We start from the raw sequence: 16011 nt of genomic DNA on the forward strand, positions 1-16011 counted from the left end.
CAGAGATGGTTGTCCCACCAGTTCTTTCCAGTCGGGGTGGAGTGCGGCCCCTTCTGCTTCCTGAGCCTGGGATTTGTCTTCGAGAATACAGAGATGTCCACATTCTCTCCTCTGGTCTTTTGCTAAGCGTTTTGCGTGTACAACACAGAGCCCGATGTGGGACTCCATCCCACGAACCACGAGATCCTGACCTGAGCCGAAATCAAGAGTCGGATGCTAAGCCAACTGAGCCACCCAGGCGCCCCAAGCGTTTTGTATATATCTGTAAAACCAATCCATTTGCTCAGCACCTCCAGGAGTCTATAGTGTCATCTCCATTTTGCAGACAAGGTACCCAAGGCTCAGAGAAGTTAACAGGTTTGTCTAGATTGACGCAGTAGGTAGTGCCAGAGTCAGGGTTCCAATCCAGGTCTGGCTGTCCCCACTGTGCCACATGCCTTGCAATCGCTGTGTTTAGCTGGCCTGCACTGGAGTTGGGGAGAAAAGTCTGTGGTCTTCTGGAGTGGTGTGACCGATCTATGTTTCCCATGTGGTCTGGGTGGAAGAGGGTGGTCTATTTATGTTTGGTGGGGGGTGCAGGGGGACCCCGGGGAAGAAACGTTATACGTGTGTTTCGAGGGTGGGATCATGGAGTCCGGCACTCCTCCCAGCTGGGCATCCCTGAACTCTATCCACATTTGCTTCCAGATCCTAGAAGGAGACCAGGCCATCCTGCAGAGAATAAAGAAAGCTGTGCGGGCGATCCACAGCTCCGGCCTTGGTGAGTGAGCCTGCTTGACGCCCAGCCTGGCCAAGGAGCCCCTTCCCCAGCCCCAGCCCTAGCATGGAACGAACTCTGCCTTTCTCTACCTCCACAGGCCACGTGGAGAATGAGGAGCAGTACCGAGAGGCTGTAGAGTCCTTGGGCAACAGCCACTTGTCCCAAAACAGTCATGAGCTGTCCACCGGCTTCCTGAACTTGGCCGTGTTCACCCGCGAGGTGGCTGCACTTTTCAAGAACCTGGTGAGGCCCTGTTCCTTTCTCACCCAGCCCTTAGCCTAGGCTCAGGGTACATCAAGTGGGCTTAAGAACCTGACTGAGAAAGGTTCCACCCTTCTCGGGGGTTGCCCTTGACCTCCAGTCTCCCCTGACCTTGACCAGAGACCCAGTTCCCTTTCCAGTTCTGACCTACCATTTGCGTTCCTCTTCTCCTCTGACTTTCCCCCCATGTCTTCTCTTCCCCGCCTTCCCTCTGACCCTGCCCTCCTCTTTCTCTTCTGTGCGAGTACCCAGCAGCAGATGGGCCTCACAGAGGGGAAGAGCCCCACGAAGAGAGGGCTTCCTGGAGGAGGTTCGGGAGAAGGGAGGGCAGAGCCTGGGGTTCCTGCCTTTGTGCCACTGCCTCCCCTTAACCCTCTTTGCCCTCTGCTTTCCCAACTGCATCTGCTGTGTCCACAAAGCCTGGGAACGACCTCCCCTCACCAAGCCTCTCGGCTCCTGCACGTGGTCCAAGATAGAAGCTGTTCCCCTGAACAGGCACGGTTCTCGGTGCCTCACGTGGGTTAACTCATCCAATCCTGGAGCACAGCTCTGTGGGTTTGGTTTTACCGTCTTCCCCGCTTTACGGGCTTGGAAACTAGGGCACGAGGTTAAGCACCTGGCCCGAGTTCACACTGCCGGAGTGGAACCCAGGTTGTCCGGCTCCAGTGTCTGAACCCAAGCCTGGCTGTAGCACCTCAGGAAAGCCCGTCGCTCCCCAGGCTCCATGGCTTTGGGACTGGCTGTCGTGGCTCCAGTCCCTCCCTTGCCCAGGCCCTGGCTGCATCATCTCTGAGACGCAGTTTGCTTGGTGGTTGAGCCCCCAGACCTCAGGCTTAGACTCGGGCCCTGCTCTGCGGCTCTCTGGGTGGGTGTCCCTGGCCAAGTCGCTCACTCTGCCTGGGCCCCGTCTGTAAAATTGTGCTCATAATGGTACCCACCTCACAGAGTTATAATGAGGTTACGCAAGTTAAGTGCCTACCCCAGAGTAAGCGCGCAGTTAGTGATAGATAATATTGCCACCTGTCATGATTGTACCTCTCTGCATAGCACTGCCTCACACACTGTCCCGTATGTAGGGCTTTAGTGTGTGAGTTCAACTGAATTAGTGACCTCTTTTGTCTTGACCTCTCCTCCTGCTGTTTTCAGTCAAACTAAGCTTTGCTGAGGGTCTACTCTGTGCTGGGCATCGTACGAGGGGCTGGTGACACAGGGAAGAGGCTAATGCCTTAGAGAGCCATAGTCTAGTGGGAGAGACAGGAGCTGAGATGTGGGACGACACCAAGCATTACCAGTAGCTTGGCACAAACTCGAGGGCCCAGCGAGTTGGGTCAGAGGCTGCCATGGTTCAGAAAGGGGAAGGTCAGCGTAGACCATGGGGAGGAGCAATCAGGAAGGCTTCCTGGAGGAGGGGAGACCCAAGCTATACTTTAAAAGGTGAACTAAAATAGCAGACAGGCAATTTGGGTTGCCAAATGATAGAAACTCAATTCAAACCAGGATTTTTTAGGGGCGCCTGGGTGGCTCAGTCGGCTAAGTGTCTGACTTCGGCTCAGGTCATGATCTCGTAGTTCGTGAGTTCGAGTCCCATGTCGGGCTCTGTGCTGACAGTTCAGAGCCTGGAGCTTGCTTCAGAGTCTGTGTCTCCCTCTCTTTCTGCCCCTTCCCTGCTCATACTTTGTCTTTCTCTCTCTCTCTCAAAAATAAAAAATAAAAAAATAAACATTAAAAAAGTTTTTTCAAACTAGGATTTGTTATAAAGAGAATTCATTGGCCCCCGTAATGGGAAATCCAGGTATGCAACTGGCTCTAGGCTTCTTCTCTTTCTCTTAGTTTCTCTCTGTGTCTGCTCAGTGGGCAGGATGGCCCAGCAGACCCAGATTCACAGTCTCACCAGAAGAAAGACCCAGTGTTTCTCCCAGGACTCTGGCAGAAAGTTCCAGGAAGGATCCTGATTGGCCAGCTCGAATTGTGCACCTGAGCCAATCCCTATTGCCCGAGGATGGGGTGCTCTGGTCAGCTCTGACTCCTGTGTTTACCTCACGTGACCACAGGGGAAAGGTTTCCCCACATGATGGGGGAGAGGAGCTGGCCAGACACAAACAGCAGATGGCCACTTCAGAGTCAGAGGGGCGAGGGGAGGGTGCTCGTGACAAAGGAATGGAGATGGGCTGACCGTGGATATTCCTGGAGCTGTGAGGCGATGAGGCCGGGTTAGTCAGGAGAAGGGGAAACAGCGCTTTCAGGGGCCGGCTCTGCCACCCCTTCTGCCCCCTACCCTCACCCCAGGGCCCTCCTTTGCCCTCTGACCCTTCCTTGTGCCCTGTAGCCCCTTGGGGCTCGACAGATGGTCACCCAAGATAGGGGATGGCGGTCTCTGCTTTTTCCAGGTTCAGAATCTGAACAACATTGTCTCATTCCCCCTGGACAGTCTATTGAAGGGGCAACTGAGGGACGGGCGACAGGTGAGTTTCCATTCGGGGAGTGGAGGTGCCCAGAGGTGATGGGATGGAGTAAGAAAGAGGTGGGCAGGGGACCGAAGGGCAGACAGGGCTGGGCTGAAGCCGGAGGTCAGGTGAGGCTGTCACAGTGGGAGTGCTGACCCTCGGAGGGGCGGGAAGACCTGGCTTTGGGGTCAGTCTGGGATGGCTGAACTGTTGTCTGCCGGGGCCCTTACGGGAAACGGGTCAGGCAATTCTTACAACAACCCTACGAGGTGGGTTCTGTAGGTACTGCCGTCCCTGTTCTGCAGTTGAGGAGATCGAGGCCCAGGGAGTTTGGTAACCTGTTTACAGGTTACCTGGCTAGTCCAAGGAGCCAGGGTGGGATCTGGGGCTGCCAACTCCAGTGTTGGCCGCTCTCCGCACCTGGCAGCTCTAGCCTCCAGGCAGAGCAGAACTCAAAGAAAGCGACAGAATAATCTCCCTGAGAAGTCTGCCCCAGAAGGCCCAGGGGAGAAGCTGTCCTCCTTCCAGAGACTTCCCTCTTGCCTTAGGCCGGCCACCAGCCTGGGAACCGCCCAAACCAGCCGGGCAGCTTTTTTACTTGGCTGACGGGGACAGTTCTGGAGGGTGTGAGCACTCCAGCTGGATGAGGCCCAGGCAAACCAGGCCAGAGATCAGCCAGGTCTCACCGGCCTGCTGTGTGGCCCTGAGTAGACTCCTCAGCCTCTCTGTGCGTGTGTCCCTCTACGTGTACCCTTCCTGTGGAGAGGATGATCTGGTTCCAGGCACAAGAAAGGGTGGGATAAAGTTAGGGGAGGAGTCTGACTTCCATCTTCCTCATTCTCTTGGCGATCTCTGCCTTCTGAGAAAGAGAACTCAGAATTCTTCCCGTACCTCGGGCCAAGGCCCACCAAACCCAGCTGATTCTTAGCAGCTATAGGAAGAGGTCAGGTGGGAGAAGGGGTTCAGTCCTGAGAAATGGTGCTGGTCGGGTCTCGTTTGGGGGGTGAGGTTTACAGTAAGGGCTATGGGGCAGGGGTTGGTTGGAGTATGGCTCTGAGCAGCATAGGGGAGCATGAAAGCACAGGGTCCTCCTAAAGGTAACAAAGCATACTGTTGATTCCAGCCCCCAAGTGCCCCTTTGGGCAAATTGTTCTTTTTTTTTTAGTTTAGTTTTTTATTTTGAGTGTGTGTGTGTGTGTGTGTGTGTGTGTGTGCATGCACACTCCCATGTGTAAGTGGGGGAGGGGCAGTGAGAGAGCATTCCAAGCAGGCTCCCCCACACAGGGCTCCAAACTCACAAACCATGAGATCGTGACCTGAGCTGAAATCGAGAAGAGTCAAGAGTCAGTCGCTTAACTGACTGCGCCACCCAGGCGCCCCTGGGCAAATTGTTCTTTTTAAACCACAGGATTCCAAAAAGCAGCTGGAGAAGGCGTGGAAGGACTACGAAGCCAAAATGTAAGTGGCTGCGGTCAGGGTGGTTTGCCCAGGGGAGCGAATCTTGTGTTGCAGAAGGAGGCTGGACAGGGGGAGAACCTCAGTGCTGCCAGGACGTGTCACCCAAAAGCGCATGGCACCTCACTCTCTAACATTTTTTTTTTTAATGTCTATTTATTTTTGAGATAGAGTGTGAGCCAGGGAGGGTCAGAGAGAGAGGGAGACACAGAATCTGCAGCAGGCCCCAGGCTCTGAGCCTGGACAAAAAGGCCCAACGCGGGGTTCGAACTCACGAACTGTGAGATCGTGACCTGAACCGAAGTTGGTTCAGCTTAACTGATTGAGCCACCCAGGCACCCGCCATCTCACTCTCTAGAGGCATTTACAGGAGGTGATCTATGCCCAGGCCTGACAGGAGTCTGGGGGCTGGACTGCAGGACCACCAAAGGGGGGCAGTTGTGAAGGGTCCTCGAGATCCTGCTCTCAGAGACCCATCTGCTCAGTGGGGCCAGAAGTGGGCAGAGAGAGGGAAAGGCTGCATGCCAGTAAGTCTCCACAACCACCCAGCCTGTGCGGGAGGTGTTAGCCTCCCAAGCGTCAGGAGGAATTGGAGGCTCAGACGGGTTAAGTCGCCTGCCTAAGGCCACACCGGGAGGCGGAGGCGGAGCTGGGGTTCCCGCCCCTTCATCCTCTTTCTGCAACACCAGGTGGTTATTTGTAAGCGTTTAGTCGGACCTAGAGGAGGAAAGGGAGTCAGTGTCAGACCCACGCCTCTTGTGCGCACCTCACGATACTCCAGACCTCTCACTGGCTACTGGCACGTCATGGGGACAGAAGGAGCCAGTCCCCCCAGAGCAGAGACTCCTCGGGCCCTGTCTATGGGACTCTGCCAGGGCCCGGCCAGGACCACCGTACCTCAGAGCTCTGTTTACTATTTGTAAACTGTTGTCTTCTCTTGCATTTTGCAAAAGCAGTATGTGTCCATTGTGAATAACTCAGGAAATGAGGAGGAAAGAAGAAAAAACTTTAATTATCCTTAGGAGAGGATGAGGGCCCTGTGGGGAACAGCTAGTACTTCTGTTATATGAGTGGTTTTTTGTTTTTTTTTTTTTACGTTTATTTATTTTTGAGACAGAGAGACAGAGCATGAACGGGGGAGGGTCAGAGAGAGAGGGAGACACAGAATCGGAAGCAGGCTCCAGGCTCTGAGCCGTCAGCCCAGAGCCCGACGCGGGGCTCGAACTCACGGACAGCGAGATCATGACCTGAGCCGAAGTCGGCCACCCAACCGACTGAGCCACCCAGGCGCCCCTGTTATTTGAGTGTTTTTACATAGTATGGGCGGATGCTCTAGTTTTATCACTTAAAAAAGTGGGAGGAGGGGAAACTACCAAAGACCAAGAGGAAAATTCTTTAATAAAAAAAAAAAAAAGCTTATTTATTTTGAGAGAGAAAGAGGGAGAGAGAATCCCAAGCAGGTTCTGTGCTGTCAGCACAGAACCAGACAAGGGGGTCAGACTCACAAACCATGAGATCATGACCTGACGGAAATCAGGAGTTGGATGCTTAACGGACTGAGCCACCAGGAGCCCTGGAAAAACTTAATTTCCAAGACCAAAGCATTAACAACTTTCTAGTCATTTTCCTATATATAAAGAAATATTTTTTACAAGACTGAGAACATAATAATCATATTGAGTTTTCTTTTACTTAAAAATACATTGTGACCCGGGCGCCTGGGTAGCTCAGTCATTAAGCCTCTGACTTCCGCTCAGGTCATGATCTCACGGCCTATGAGTTCGGTCCCGCATCAGGCTCTGTCTGCACCGACGGTGCGGAGCCTGCTTGGGATTCTCTCTCACTTCCTCTCTCTCTTTGCCCCACCCCTACTCATGCTTTCTCTCTCTCTCTCTCTCTCTCTCAAAATAAATAAGAAAATAAAAATAAAACTTAAAATACATCATGACCGTCTTTCCACATCATTGCATATTCATATACATCGTCACTTAAATGGGCACACTGTGTTTCAACATACGCATGATCCGTAATGTATTTCTTCCGCCCCTGACTTTGGGGAAGCATCCTTGGAACTAAATGTTTGCTCTCTCCCAGAATCATTACTTCTGTAGGTTCAATTCTAAGAAGGAGATCCTGGAGCTTTATTGTTCCTCCAGCCCCAGGGAGGCTGAAGGAAGGCCAGGACTCCCCACTCCAGCAGCGCTCAGGTCTCTACTGCTGTTGTGCCTGTAGACCCTCCGCCCCGCCCCGGGGGAGGGTGTGGGAACGGTGGTGGGCGTGGCCATCTGCTCTCTTTAGAGGCCCAGAGAGGGGCGTGGCCACGCAGGCAGTCTTCCTAGCAATTTGATGTGGGGCCATCACATGGTCTGCGTCTTCCTGAGTTCCCTTGACTAAGCCGTCAGCCTTGCAGGGCATCACCTACCAAGTGGAAAGAATAAGCCCCACCCTGCTGACCATCTCCAACCAGCTCTGCTTTTACCAGATTTACATACACATACATATACATATGTTTTTGTATATGATTTTGTTTGTAAGTAATCTCTACACCTCACATGGGGCTCAAACTTACAACCCTGAGATCAAGAGTCGCATGCTCCACTGACTGAGCCACAGTCAGGCGCCCAGATTTACGTATTGATCTTGCCTGCAAGGTTTCGTTTAAGAAAAGACTGTGTAACTGATAGGGAGAGGGGCTTGGTGAGGGTTGTTCAGTGAGTAATCCACAGGGCCTGGACTAGAACCCAGTGCTCTTTCTGCCCTGCTCCGCGGTCTCCTGGCTCCTGCCTGGCACGTTACATAGGCTGAGCTACCTGTCCTGGCACAGGCGTCTGTTACGCTCCTTTTTATGAGGGCTTCAGGTATAGCTAGATATTGGTGCGCTGTGAGTTACTGTAATTTCCACCTCATGCTTACCAAACCAGTCTGGGCAGCAGCTGGAAGGGCCCAGAATAGCGTCTGTTGGATACCACCAGGAGCCTCACTTCCTGGTTGTTCATATAGGAGGAGGGCTCCCCTGTCCACCTGGAGCTGTGAAGAAAGGCATCCCTTGGGCAGGGACCTAGTTTTTCTAGGGTGTTCCCTGTGCAAGTCTCTTTCCTCATCTGAGAAATGGGGCCAGTGACACCCTTGCAGGGTTGGTGTGGAGATGACATAAACATAGTGCATATGAAGCACCTGGTGCTGTGGTTCCACAAGTATTTATCTGAGCCAGATAAATCTTTCTGAGCCAGAACTGCGATCAGAGTAACACAGCAAGGGGCTGACAGGCAGGATCCCAGGCCTCTGCTCCTAGCATTTCCCCTGGCCAGCTTGGGCTCTTGGACAGTCCCTTCCCTCCTCTGGGTCTCAGCTTCATCTTCTGTGAAACAGTCTCTGACTGTGGCCTATCAGAAAAGACACCGTGGGCGTGGGTGAACTGGGTGATGGGGCTTAATGAGTGCACTTACCGTGATGAGCAGAGAGTAATGTCTAGAACCGTCGAACACTGTATTATACACCTGAAACTAATAGAACACCATTAGAACACGCGTTAACCATACTGGAATTAAAATTTTAAAGTTAATAAAATAAATACAATTTTTTTAAAAAAAGAAAAAAAAAAGAGACACTGTGCCTGTCACCAGCAGAGGGAACCAGACAGGGAAGGAGGGATGGGGCAAATCTGGGACACAGCGTTGGTTACCAGCGCCGTCCCCAAGCCTGGAGCATCCGACAGACTGGATGGTGGCTTGAATCCAGATGCTGGGTTCAAATCCTAGCTCCAGCAGTTACTAGCTGAGAGATTTGGACATGTGACTTGTCTCGGCCTCAGGCTCCTCACCTATAAAATGGGGTGATGATTCCTGCCTCCTGGGGTTATCACTTTAGCATGTGAAGAGTCTAGCAGAGTGCCCAACACAATATCAGTGTTTAAAAATAATAATTAGTAATAATAGCAGCTGGTACTTATACTTACTTATAAGCTTCTTTTACCTTAGGTACCATGATAAGCTCTTTACATCTGTTATCTGATGTATTTATTCCCCTTGGCAGGGAAGGGGGCTGTTATTATCCCCAATTTATAGGTAAGAAATAAGGAAGAGAGTGCCACCCCAATCCCTGCCCTAGTGGATCCCACTGGTTCGTAAGCGAGAAGAGAGGTGGGTGGATAAATAATGAAGATACAAAGCGACGGTGCCGTGAGAATAGTGTCGGCGTTGAGGCGGCAGACAAGACAGGTGGTTTCGATCGGGTGGAGGGAAGGGTGGCCGGGGGAGGCATCACAGGAAAGGCGATTCCAAGGCATCAGGTCAGCGGGTGCATGGTTCGTTTTGATTCCTTTCCTCTCCTCCATCCTCCTCACTGACCCCCTCACTCCACCGGGAGTGCCTGCTCCCCGTCTGAATACTACACTGCTCCCCGAAGTCCCCTTCTCCAGTAACCTTGGTCTTCTCAGTAACTAGCATTTCACTGCTTTTCACTCAATATTCATTTCACTCCTTCTGCTGCAACTCCATTCAAAGGAAATAAAATATTCCCAGCATGGGAAATGTTTCTACAACATTGGTGATCCTTTGAGGACAGGGAGGGAATAGGACTTGCTCTTTTCTGGGAAGGGTGTGGTGGAATAAAAAGCAAGTCCCCAGCTAGTAGTCTGAGGTCATCTCAGACCTGGTAGGGTATGGCTCTGTAGATTACCTTAGCTGAGGCAGGGACAGAGCTGTGGTAATTCATGAAGCCATTTATACTTTACAGCTTGTCTCTATCCTGAGCTAACTAGCCTCTGTCCTTTAATCTCCACTAGAGCCTGTACGAAAAATATTAAATAAATCAGGAAGTGCCCCATGCTAAAAACAAACAAACAAAACATTATCTAAAGGAATCACCAGTAGTTACTATCATACTCATCAATATCATTAGCATCATCATAATCCTGACGGCTTACCGTATGCCAGGGACTACTGTACCGTACATTATGCCATCTGAGAACAGGCAGCATTTGTTTCATTTTGGAAATGGGAGACATTGAAGCTTAGATTTATAAAGGTTAAGTGAGAGAGCTGCTATTCAAATCTAGAACACACATTTCTAGCCACTGTCCCATGTTGTGCTTCCTTTTCGCCCATTTACTCTTGAGCAGATGTCTTTCCATGCCAGTACGTATAGATCTTCCTTATCCTTTTTAACGGCTGCATAGTATTCCCACAGATGGCCAGAGCATAATGTATCTATTTCCCACTGATAGCCATCTAGCTTATTTTTCACTTTTACTAGTGAAAGATGAGGTTAGCAGTGTGCATGGGAGATGCCTCCACCCCTCCCAGCCGCTCTGCCTGCTTTGTCTCCTGCCCTCTTAGCAAGCTGCCAGGCTCACTGCGGGCACACCACAGCCTTAGCCATTGCCCCTCCCTGCTGCTCATCTTATCCCCTGAAATAGCATCTGCCATGACCCCCCCCCGCCCCGGCCCAGTTCACAGGGTCAGTCCCCACCCTAACTCCACCAGCCTGCCACAGACTCCCTCTTGGGGTATCATAAAGCTTTAGGGAAAGGAAAAATAACCACTCCCGAGAAAAAAAATTTTTAAACCTAGAGACCCCCTCTCTAGAGTAGTGGGGCTCACTCAGGGGCACCCCCCCCAGTAGACATTTCTGGCTGTCACAACTGGGAGATGCTACTGACGTCTAGTGGGTAGAGGTCAGGGGTGCCACTAAACATCCTACATCTACTGAACAGCTCCATATCAAGGAATTATCTGGTCAGAACATCCGTAGTTCCACGGTTGAGGAATGGCTCAACAGGTCTCCAGAGACAGATCCTGCATGTAAACACTGACCTCAGTAGGGCCTGGAACTTTAAGGCCAGAATGGACCTGAGGACTCTGCCTAGGCCTTTGCTTCCCTAGTTTACAGACAGGAAAACCGAGGCCTGGAGGGACCTATGATAATACTAGCTGTAGGGTCGTCCGTGTGCTAAGTCTTCTGCATACTTTGTCTCATCTGGGTACAGATAAGGATCCCCATTTCCCGGCTGAGGAGACTGGGGCTTGGGGAGGGGTAGTGATCCTTGTAATGTATCCCACAGTTGTCATCTTTGCTCAGGGCTGGTACCTACTTGGAAGCAAAACTGATAAGCAAGACATCTGCTTTACAGAGGATTTGTGGTTACATGTGCCCAGCCCCAGATGTGGAAACACTCTCCCGGCTGAGAGTGGGTGGTCTGATGGGCGTGGGATTTCCAGGAAATCGTTTACAAACAGATCCAGCCACCCCCAAAGAGGGAAAACAGCCAACCCTTGAGATCTGTAGGGGGAAGGCCCAGGTTACTCTTAGCTACAAGCTGTCTTTGCTCACAAAGAAAAAGACAAAGGTTTTCTAAGCTTTAGATGGGAAGCTCCATGGTTCAGAAGTATGAAGGTACCTACTGATCCTCTGAGCCACTGATCCTTCCGGCAAAATCAGCCTGGTCACCCCAAACCCCACCTGGCCCTCATCTAAGCCTGTCGCCTTCCTGCATAAAAGCCTTCAGCTCCTTCCCATCGCTCTTGGGAGCAATGATCTGAATTAGGCCCCGCGTGATCTGGCCCCTCTGTGCCTCACCTGGAGCCCCTTCCTCTCCATCTCCGTCCCTGAGCCCTGATGCCCCCTGCCTCCGGCTACCACGTAGTCTGATGCTCCTAGCTTCCTCCAAGGCTACCGCTCAGCCTTTCAGATCTCACCTCAAACAGCACTCCCTGAGCAGCCGGGCGAGGTCGGATCCCCTATTTTAGTCTTCGCGGCTGCGATTTGATTCCTGTCTTTCTCCCCCACCTGGATCCTCCTTGTTCACCATTGTCCCCCAGCCCTACCACACAGCTGGCACCCAGGAGGGCCCCCTCACTCTCGTGTGCCCGTGGCAGAGAGGGGCATGTGGAGGTGGTGGGTCGTGAAAGGGGCTATGGCGAGAGTTGTTCGGGCCTCTCTTTCCTTGGGGCCTAGGGCCAGGCTGGAGAAGGAAAGGGACCGGGCCAGAGTGACAGGAGGGAGCCCTGGGGAGGTGGCCCAGGACACACAGAGAGAACGGCGCGTCTTCCAGCTGCACATGTGTGAGGTAAGGGGCGCCGCAGGGGTGAGGGGAGGTTGGGATGTGTCTCTTCGCCTCCTGAACCCCCGGGGTCCTATCCAGATGGCACTTGAGACATCACCGAGGTTCAGTCACGGCCAAGGTTAGCCCGGGGTGGGGACAGCAGCCCCTTGCCCCCAGGATTCAGCTTCTGCACACGCTGCACGCTTAGCCCTGCTCTTTCCCCAGTATCTGCTGAGAGCCGGGGAGAGCCAGATGAAGCAGGGTCCTGATTTCCTGCAAAGCCTCATCAAGTTCTTCCACGCCCAGCACAAGTAGGTTTCTTCTCCCTTGTCCCCACCCCCACCCCCACCCCGTGGCCCTCACCATTAACCCTTCAGACAACACAAAACAAGGCCCATCCCCAGGATCTGGCAGGCCCTCGAGGACTCCGCCTGTGCCTTGTTGGGAATGCTTTCTAGGGCTCCTCTTTACTGGGGGCTCCCCATGTATCAGGCACTAGGTACTTCTACACGTTTGCGCTCACTCAGTCCCCCAACAGCCCCGTGAGCCAGGAGAAACCCCCATTCGTCCTCAGAAAACTGCAGCTCAGATTTACTAACATCACGCAGCTGGGACGCGGGATCTGGACCCAGACAACTTTGACTCCAGAGAGCTTGCTCCTGACAGGCAGGCTGTACTGCCCCCAGGGGCCCTGTGATCCTTGGAGCGCCTTCTCTCACCCTTCCTGCCTCCCTCATTCTCCTCTTTCTTGTCCCCCGTTTGGCCTCACGCCTCTTAGCTTTTTCCAAGATGGCTGGAAGGCCGCTCAGAGCCTGTCCCCCTTCATCGAGAAGCTGGCAGCCTCTGTACATGCAGTAAGTCGGGCCTCACCCTTGGGCACGTGGTCAAGTCCTCTGTCTTTCCGGGAGAATCTGGGGGTGTGGAAGAGCTGGCCCCTGCCCAGAGAGCAAGGCTGCTGCCCTGCAAGTCTTGGTCCGGGCTGTGCACCCGGCACATCTGTGGGCTGACAGCGGGGTCCTGCCTTCTGTCCCATAGCTGCGTCAAGCCCAGGAGGAGGAGCTACAGAAGCTGACCCAGCTCCGGGACTCCCTCCGAGGGACACTGCAGCTTGAGAGCAGAGAGGTCAGCCCCTCAGTCATGCCCACATGAATGCCTTCTCCCAAGGCCGGCCATGGAGGGAGGGAGAGAAGGAAGATCCCACTTCAAGGGGCCCTTGAGAAGTCTCCCTGAGTGAGACCCCCGCGCAGTGAGGCTCTTCCCAGATGCCCTAAGGTGTCCTTTGCGTGTCCGAGGAACAGGAGAATCTGAGCCGGAAGAACTCGGGAGGTGGCTACAGCATCCATCAGCACCAAGGCAACAAGCAGTTTGGGACGGAGAAGGTGGGCTTTCTGTACAAGAAAAGTGACGGGTAAGTCACTCAGAGAGCTCAAGTAACTTGCCCAAAGCCACACGGCCAGTAAACAATGGTTGGGGGAGCCGCCCAGGGGGACTGTTCTCATCATTTGCATAGACTCTGAGGGTTCCAGCACCCCTCCGCTCTAGCAGTGCAAGATCTTCAGAATCCTAGGCACATGAACTCCTGCTGGAACTTACTGGTTGTTCTTAACTTGAAAAAGAATAATAGTAGCAGCTAGCCCTTACTGAACACTTATTAGGCCCTACGCTGTCCCCGTGCCTTCACCCTTAACCTCTCTAATATACGGAATATGCCTGGAAATGAAAGCGTTGACTGTGCCTTGCTCCCTGGTGTAAAAAAAAAAAAAAAAAAAAAAATCAGTCTGTGAAATGCAAAGGCTCCGGGGGATGTATTCATGTTTCTGTTTACTAATCAGCTTTTATCAGAGAAGAATAGCTTTGTTATACCAATTAATATTCACCTCTTAAAGAAGTACCAAGTAGCTTTGGATTGTGGGTTTGCTAATTTCTGTTTTGGGGGTCTCAGTATCTATCTTGCTTTATCCTTAATCATAATGCATCGGTGTGGTCAAGGGCCTGATGCTCCTGTCAGACTAGGAGCTCCCTAAGGGTTGGGAGCAGTGTCTCCTTCATCAGACTAGAAGCTCTCAGAGGGCCAGGGTCACATGTTCCCCTTTAGAATAAGGATTCCCAGAGAGTGGGGGCTGTGTTTCCCCCATCAGACTGGGAGCTTCCTCAGGGCAGGACTAGGTCTCCTCCATCAGAAGGGAGCCCCAGAAAGTGAGGGGTGTAGGAGTCAGGGGATGGAAGAGGTGAAGAGGTGTGGCTGGAGGTCATACAGGTGGGGCTGGAGACCTGGCCCAGGGCTGTGTTTTCTGATACGGGGGAGTTGGGCGTGAGCCTTGGGTCAGTGTCTCTCTGTCCCTCTGGGCTCTAGAATTCGAAGAGTCTGGCAGAAAAGGAAGTGTGGAGTCAAGTACGGCTGCCTGACCATCTCACACAGCACGGTGAGGCCTGGAGGAGAGGGGGTCTCAGGGCTCAATAGGTCCTCTCTTCACTGGTCAGAACAAGCCCTCCCTCTAGCACTGGCCCCCAAACCTGGATCCAGGTGGCTGGAGACCCCCTGTGGGAGGAAGGATGGGATTGAAAGCTCCCAACGTAGTCTTGGCCCACACTCCACAATCCATGAGGTGCTGGGAGAGAGGAGATGTGAACTGGAACAGGACTATTATAGCCATTTAACAGATTGGGAAATAGAGGCCTAAGGATTTGGGAGGCCCAGAGGGTAACATGTAAATCCTCTGTCCCCCAATTCCCACAGATAAACAGGCCCCCCGTGAAGCTGACCCTGCTGACGTGCCAAGTGAGGCCAAATGCCGAGGAGAAAAAGTGCTTTGACCTGGTGACCCGTGAGTAGTCCCTGTCTCCTCTCCAACAACTGCCTAGGGCTTCTCGAAGAGACCTGTCAGCTCCCAGGAGGCTTCAGTTAGGGGTCTCTGTCCAATCCCACGTGTGTTTATCAAATAGCTGCTGCTGCGGCCATCAGACTCCTTAGGCCCTGGGTGCTCTTTTTAGAGGGTACACCCCACATCCCATTAAACATTAAAATGTACCCACATCCCACATTAAATACGATTATTTCTGTAAAGTATATTTGAATGGATTGGGGTAATTGGGCTTTCAAAATTATCATTTCTTTAGAAGTTTCAGTCTCCATCCTTTGGAGGCTTTGATGCCAGGCTTTACATGGAGACCAGTGCAGGCTGAGAAAGACCCAGATCTCATCCTAGGGAGCTCTCTCTGGCAGGGATGTATCCAGAAGAGAGGTGCAGATACAGCACTGTCAAAGATTAGGGAGCGGAAGCCCTGCCCTGCTGTGAGGAATCAGGAAAGGCTGTTTGGGCCAGAGAGCATTTGAGTGCAGCCTTGAAGAACACACAACACAGAGTTTGGGGGCAGACATTTCAGGGGACAGGACTGGCATGGTGAAAGACATGGGGGCAGGACAATGGGTCTGACCAGTCTGGCCAGAGTGTAGGGTTCACAGAGGAGAGCGATGGGAGATGAGACCCGGGAAATGCCTCTTAAAGGTTTCGACCCGATTTCCCGGTAATAGGGAACCACGGGGTGTCCTGGAGCAGAGGGTGGCATGATTAGATTGGAACCTGGGGCACAACAATCTGGCAGCCGGTACAGGTTGGGGGAAGGGGGAGTTGGGGAGCAAGGAGACCAGACAGGAGGAGGCTGAGGGCCCAAGTGGGGTGATGGCAGTAGGTTGGGAGGATACTCTGCCTCTGAGCTGGGTGGGGTCCTGTTCCCTGGACCCTGTAACTGGGGTTTCACACAGAGGCTTCTTGTTGGGCTCCTCCTTTGGAGGTGACTTCTGAGAAACTGCCTGTGCTACTGGCCACTGTCATTACCCTCCCCACCCCAGCTCTGCAGAGCCTGGCTCCTCAGGGACAAAAGCCCCCCCCCCCCCCCCCCCCCCCCCCCCGGGCCCAGCTGTTTGGTTGAGGGCTCCCTGGGCCCAGGGAAGGTCCACAGGATTTCTGTGGACCACACACACGTCGGTCTCCCCACAGACAACAGGACATACCACTTCCAGGCAGAGGATGAACATGAGTGTGAGGCGT

At 52.9% G+C, this 16011-nt stretch overlaps 1 protein-coding gene across 1 annotated transcript in view; it reads left to right on the plus strand.

The window, feature by feature from the left end:
- Positions 1-16011, plus strand: part of ASAP3 (ArfGAP with SH3 domain, ankyrin repeat and PH domain 3) — a 48880-nt gene that overhangs the window by 25151 nt on the left and 7718 nt on the right. The window contains 12 exon segments of the mRNA XM_078452221.2: positions 688-760; positions 858-1003; positions 3409-3483; positions 4874-4923; positions 11875-11986; positions 12188-12273; positions 12741-12816; positions 12998-13084; positions 13261-13370; positions 14316-14385; positions 14700-14787; positions 15961-16009. Of these exon segments, the coding sequence (XP_078308347.2) occupies positions 688-760; positions 858-1003; positions 3409-3483; positions 4874-4923; positions 11875-11986; positions 12188-12273; positions 12741-12816; positions 12998-13084; positions 13261-13370; positions 14316-14385; positions 14700-14787; positions 15961-16009 (1022 nt within the window).

Source organism: Panthera onca, chromosome C1 (assembly GCF_046562875.1).
Source record: "Panthera onca isolate mPanOnc1 chromosome C1, mPanOnc1 haplotype 2, whole genome shotgun sequence".
In the NCBI taxonomy this organism is placed as follows: Eukaryota; Metazoa; Chordata; class Mammalia; order Carnivora; family Felidae; genus Panthera; species Panthera onca.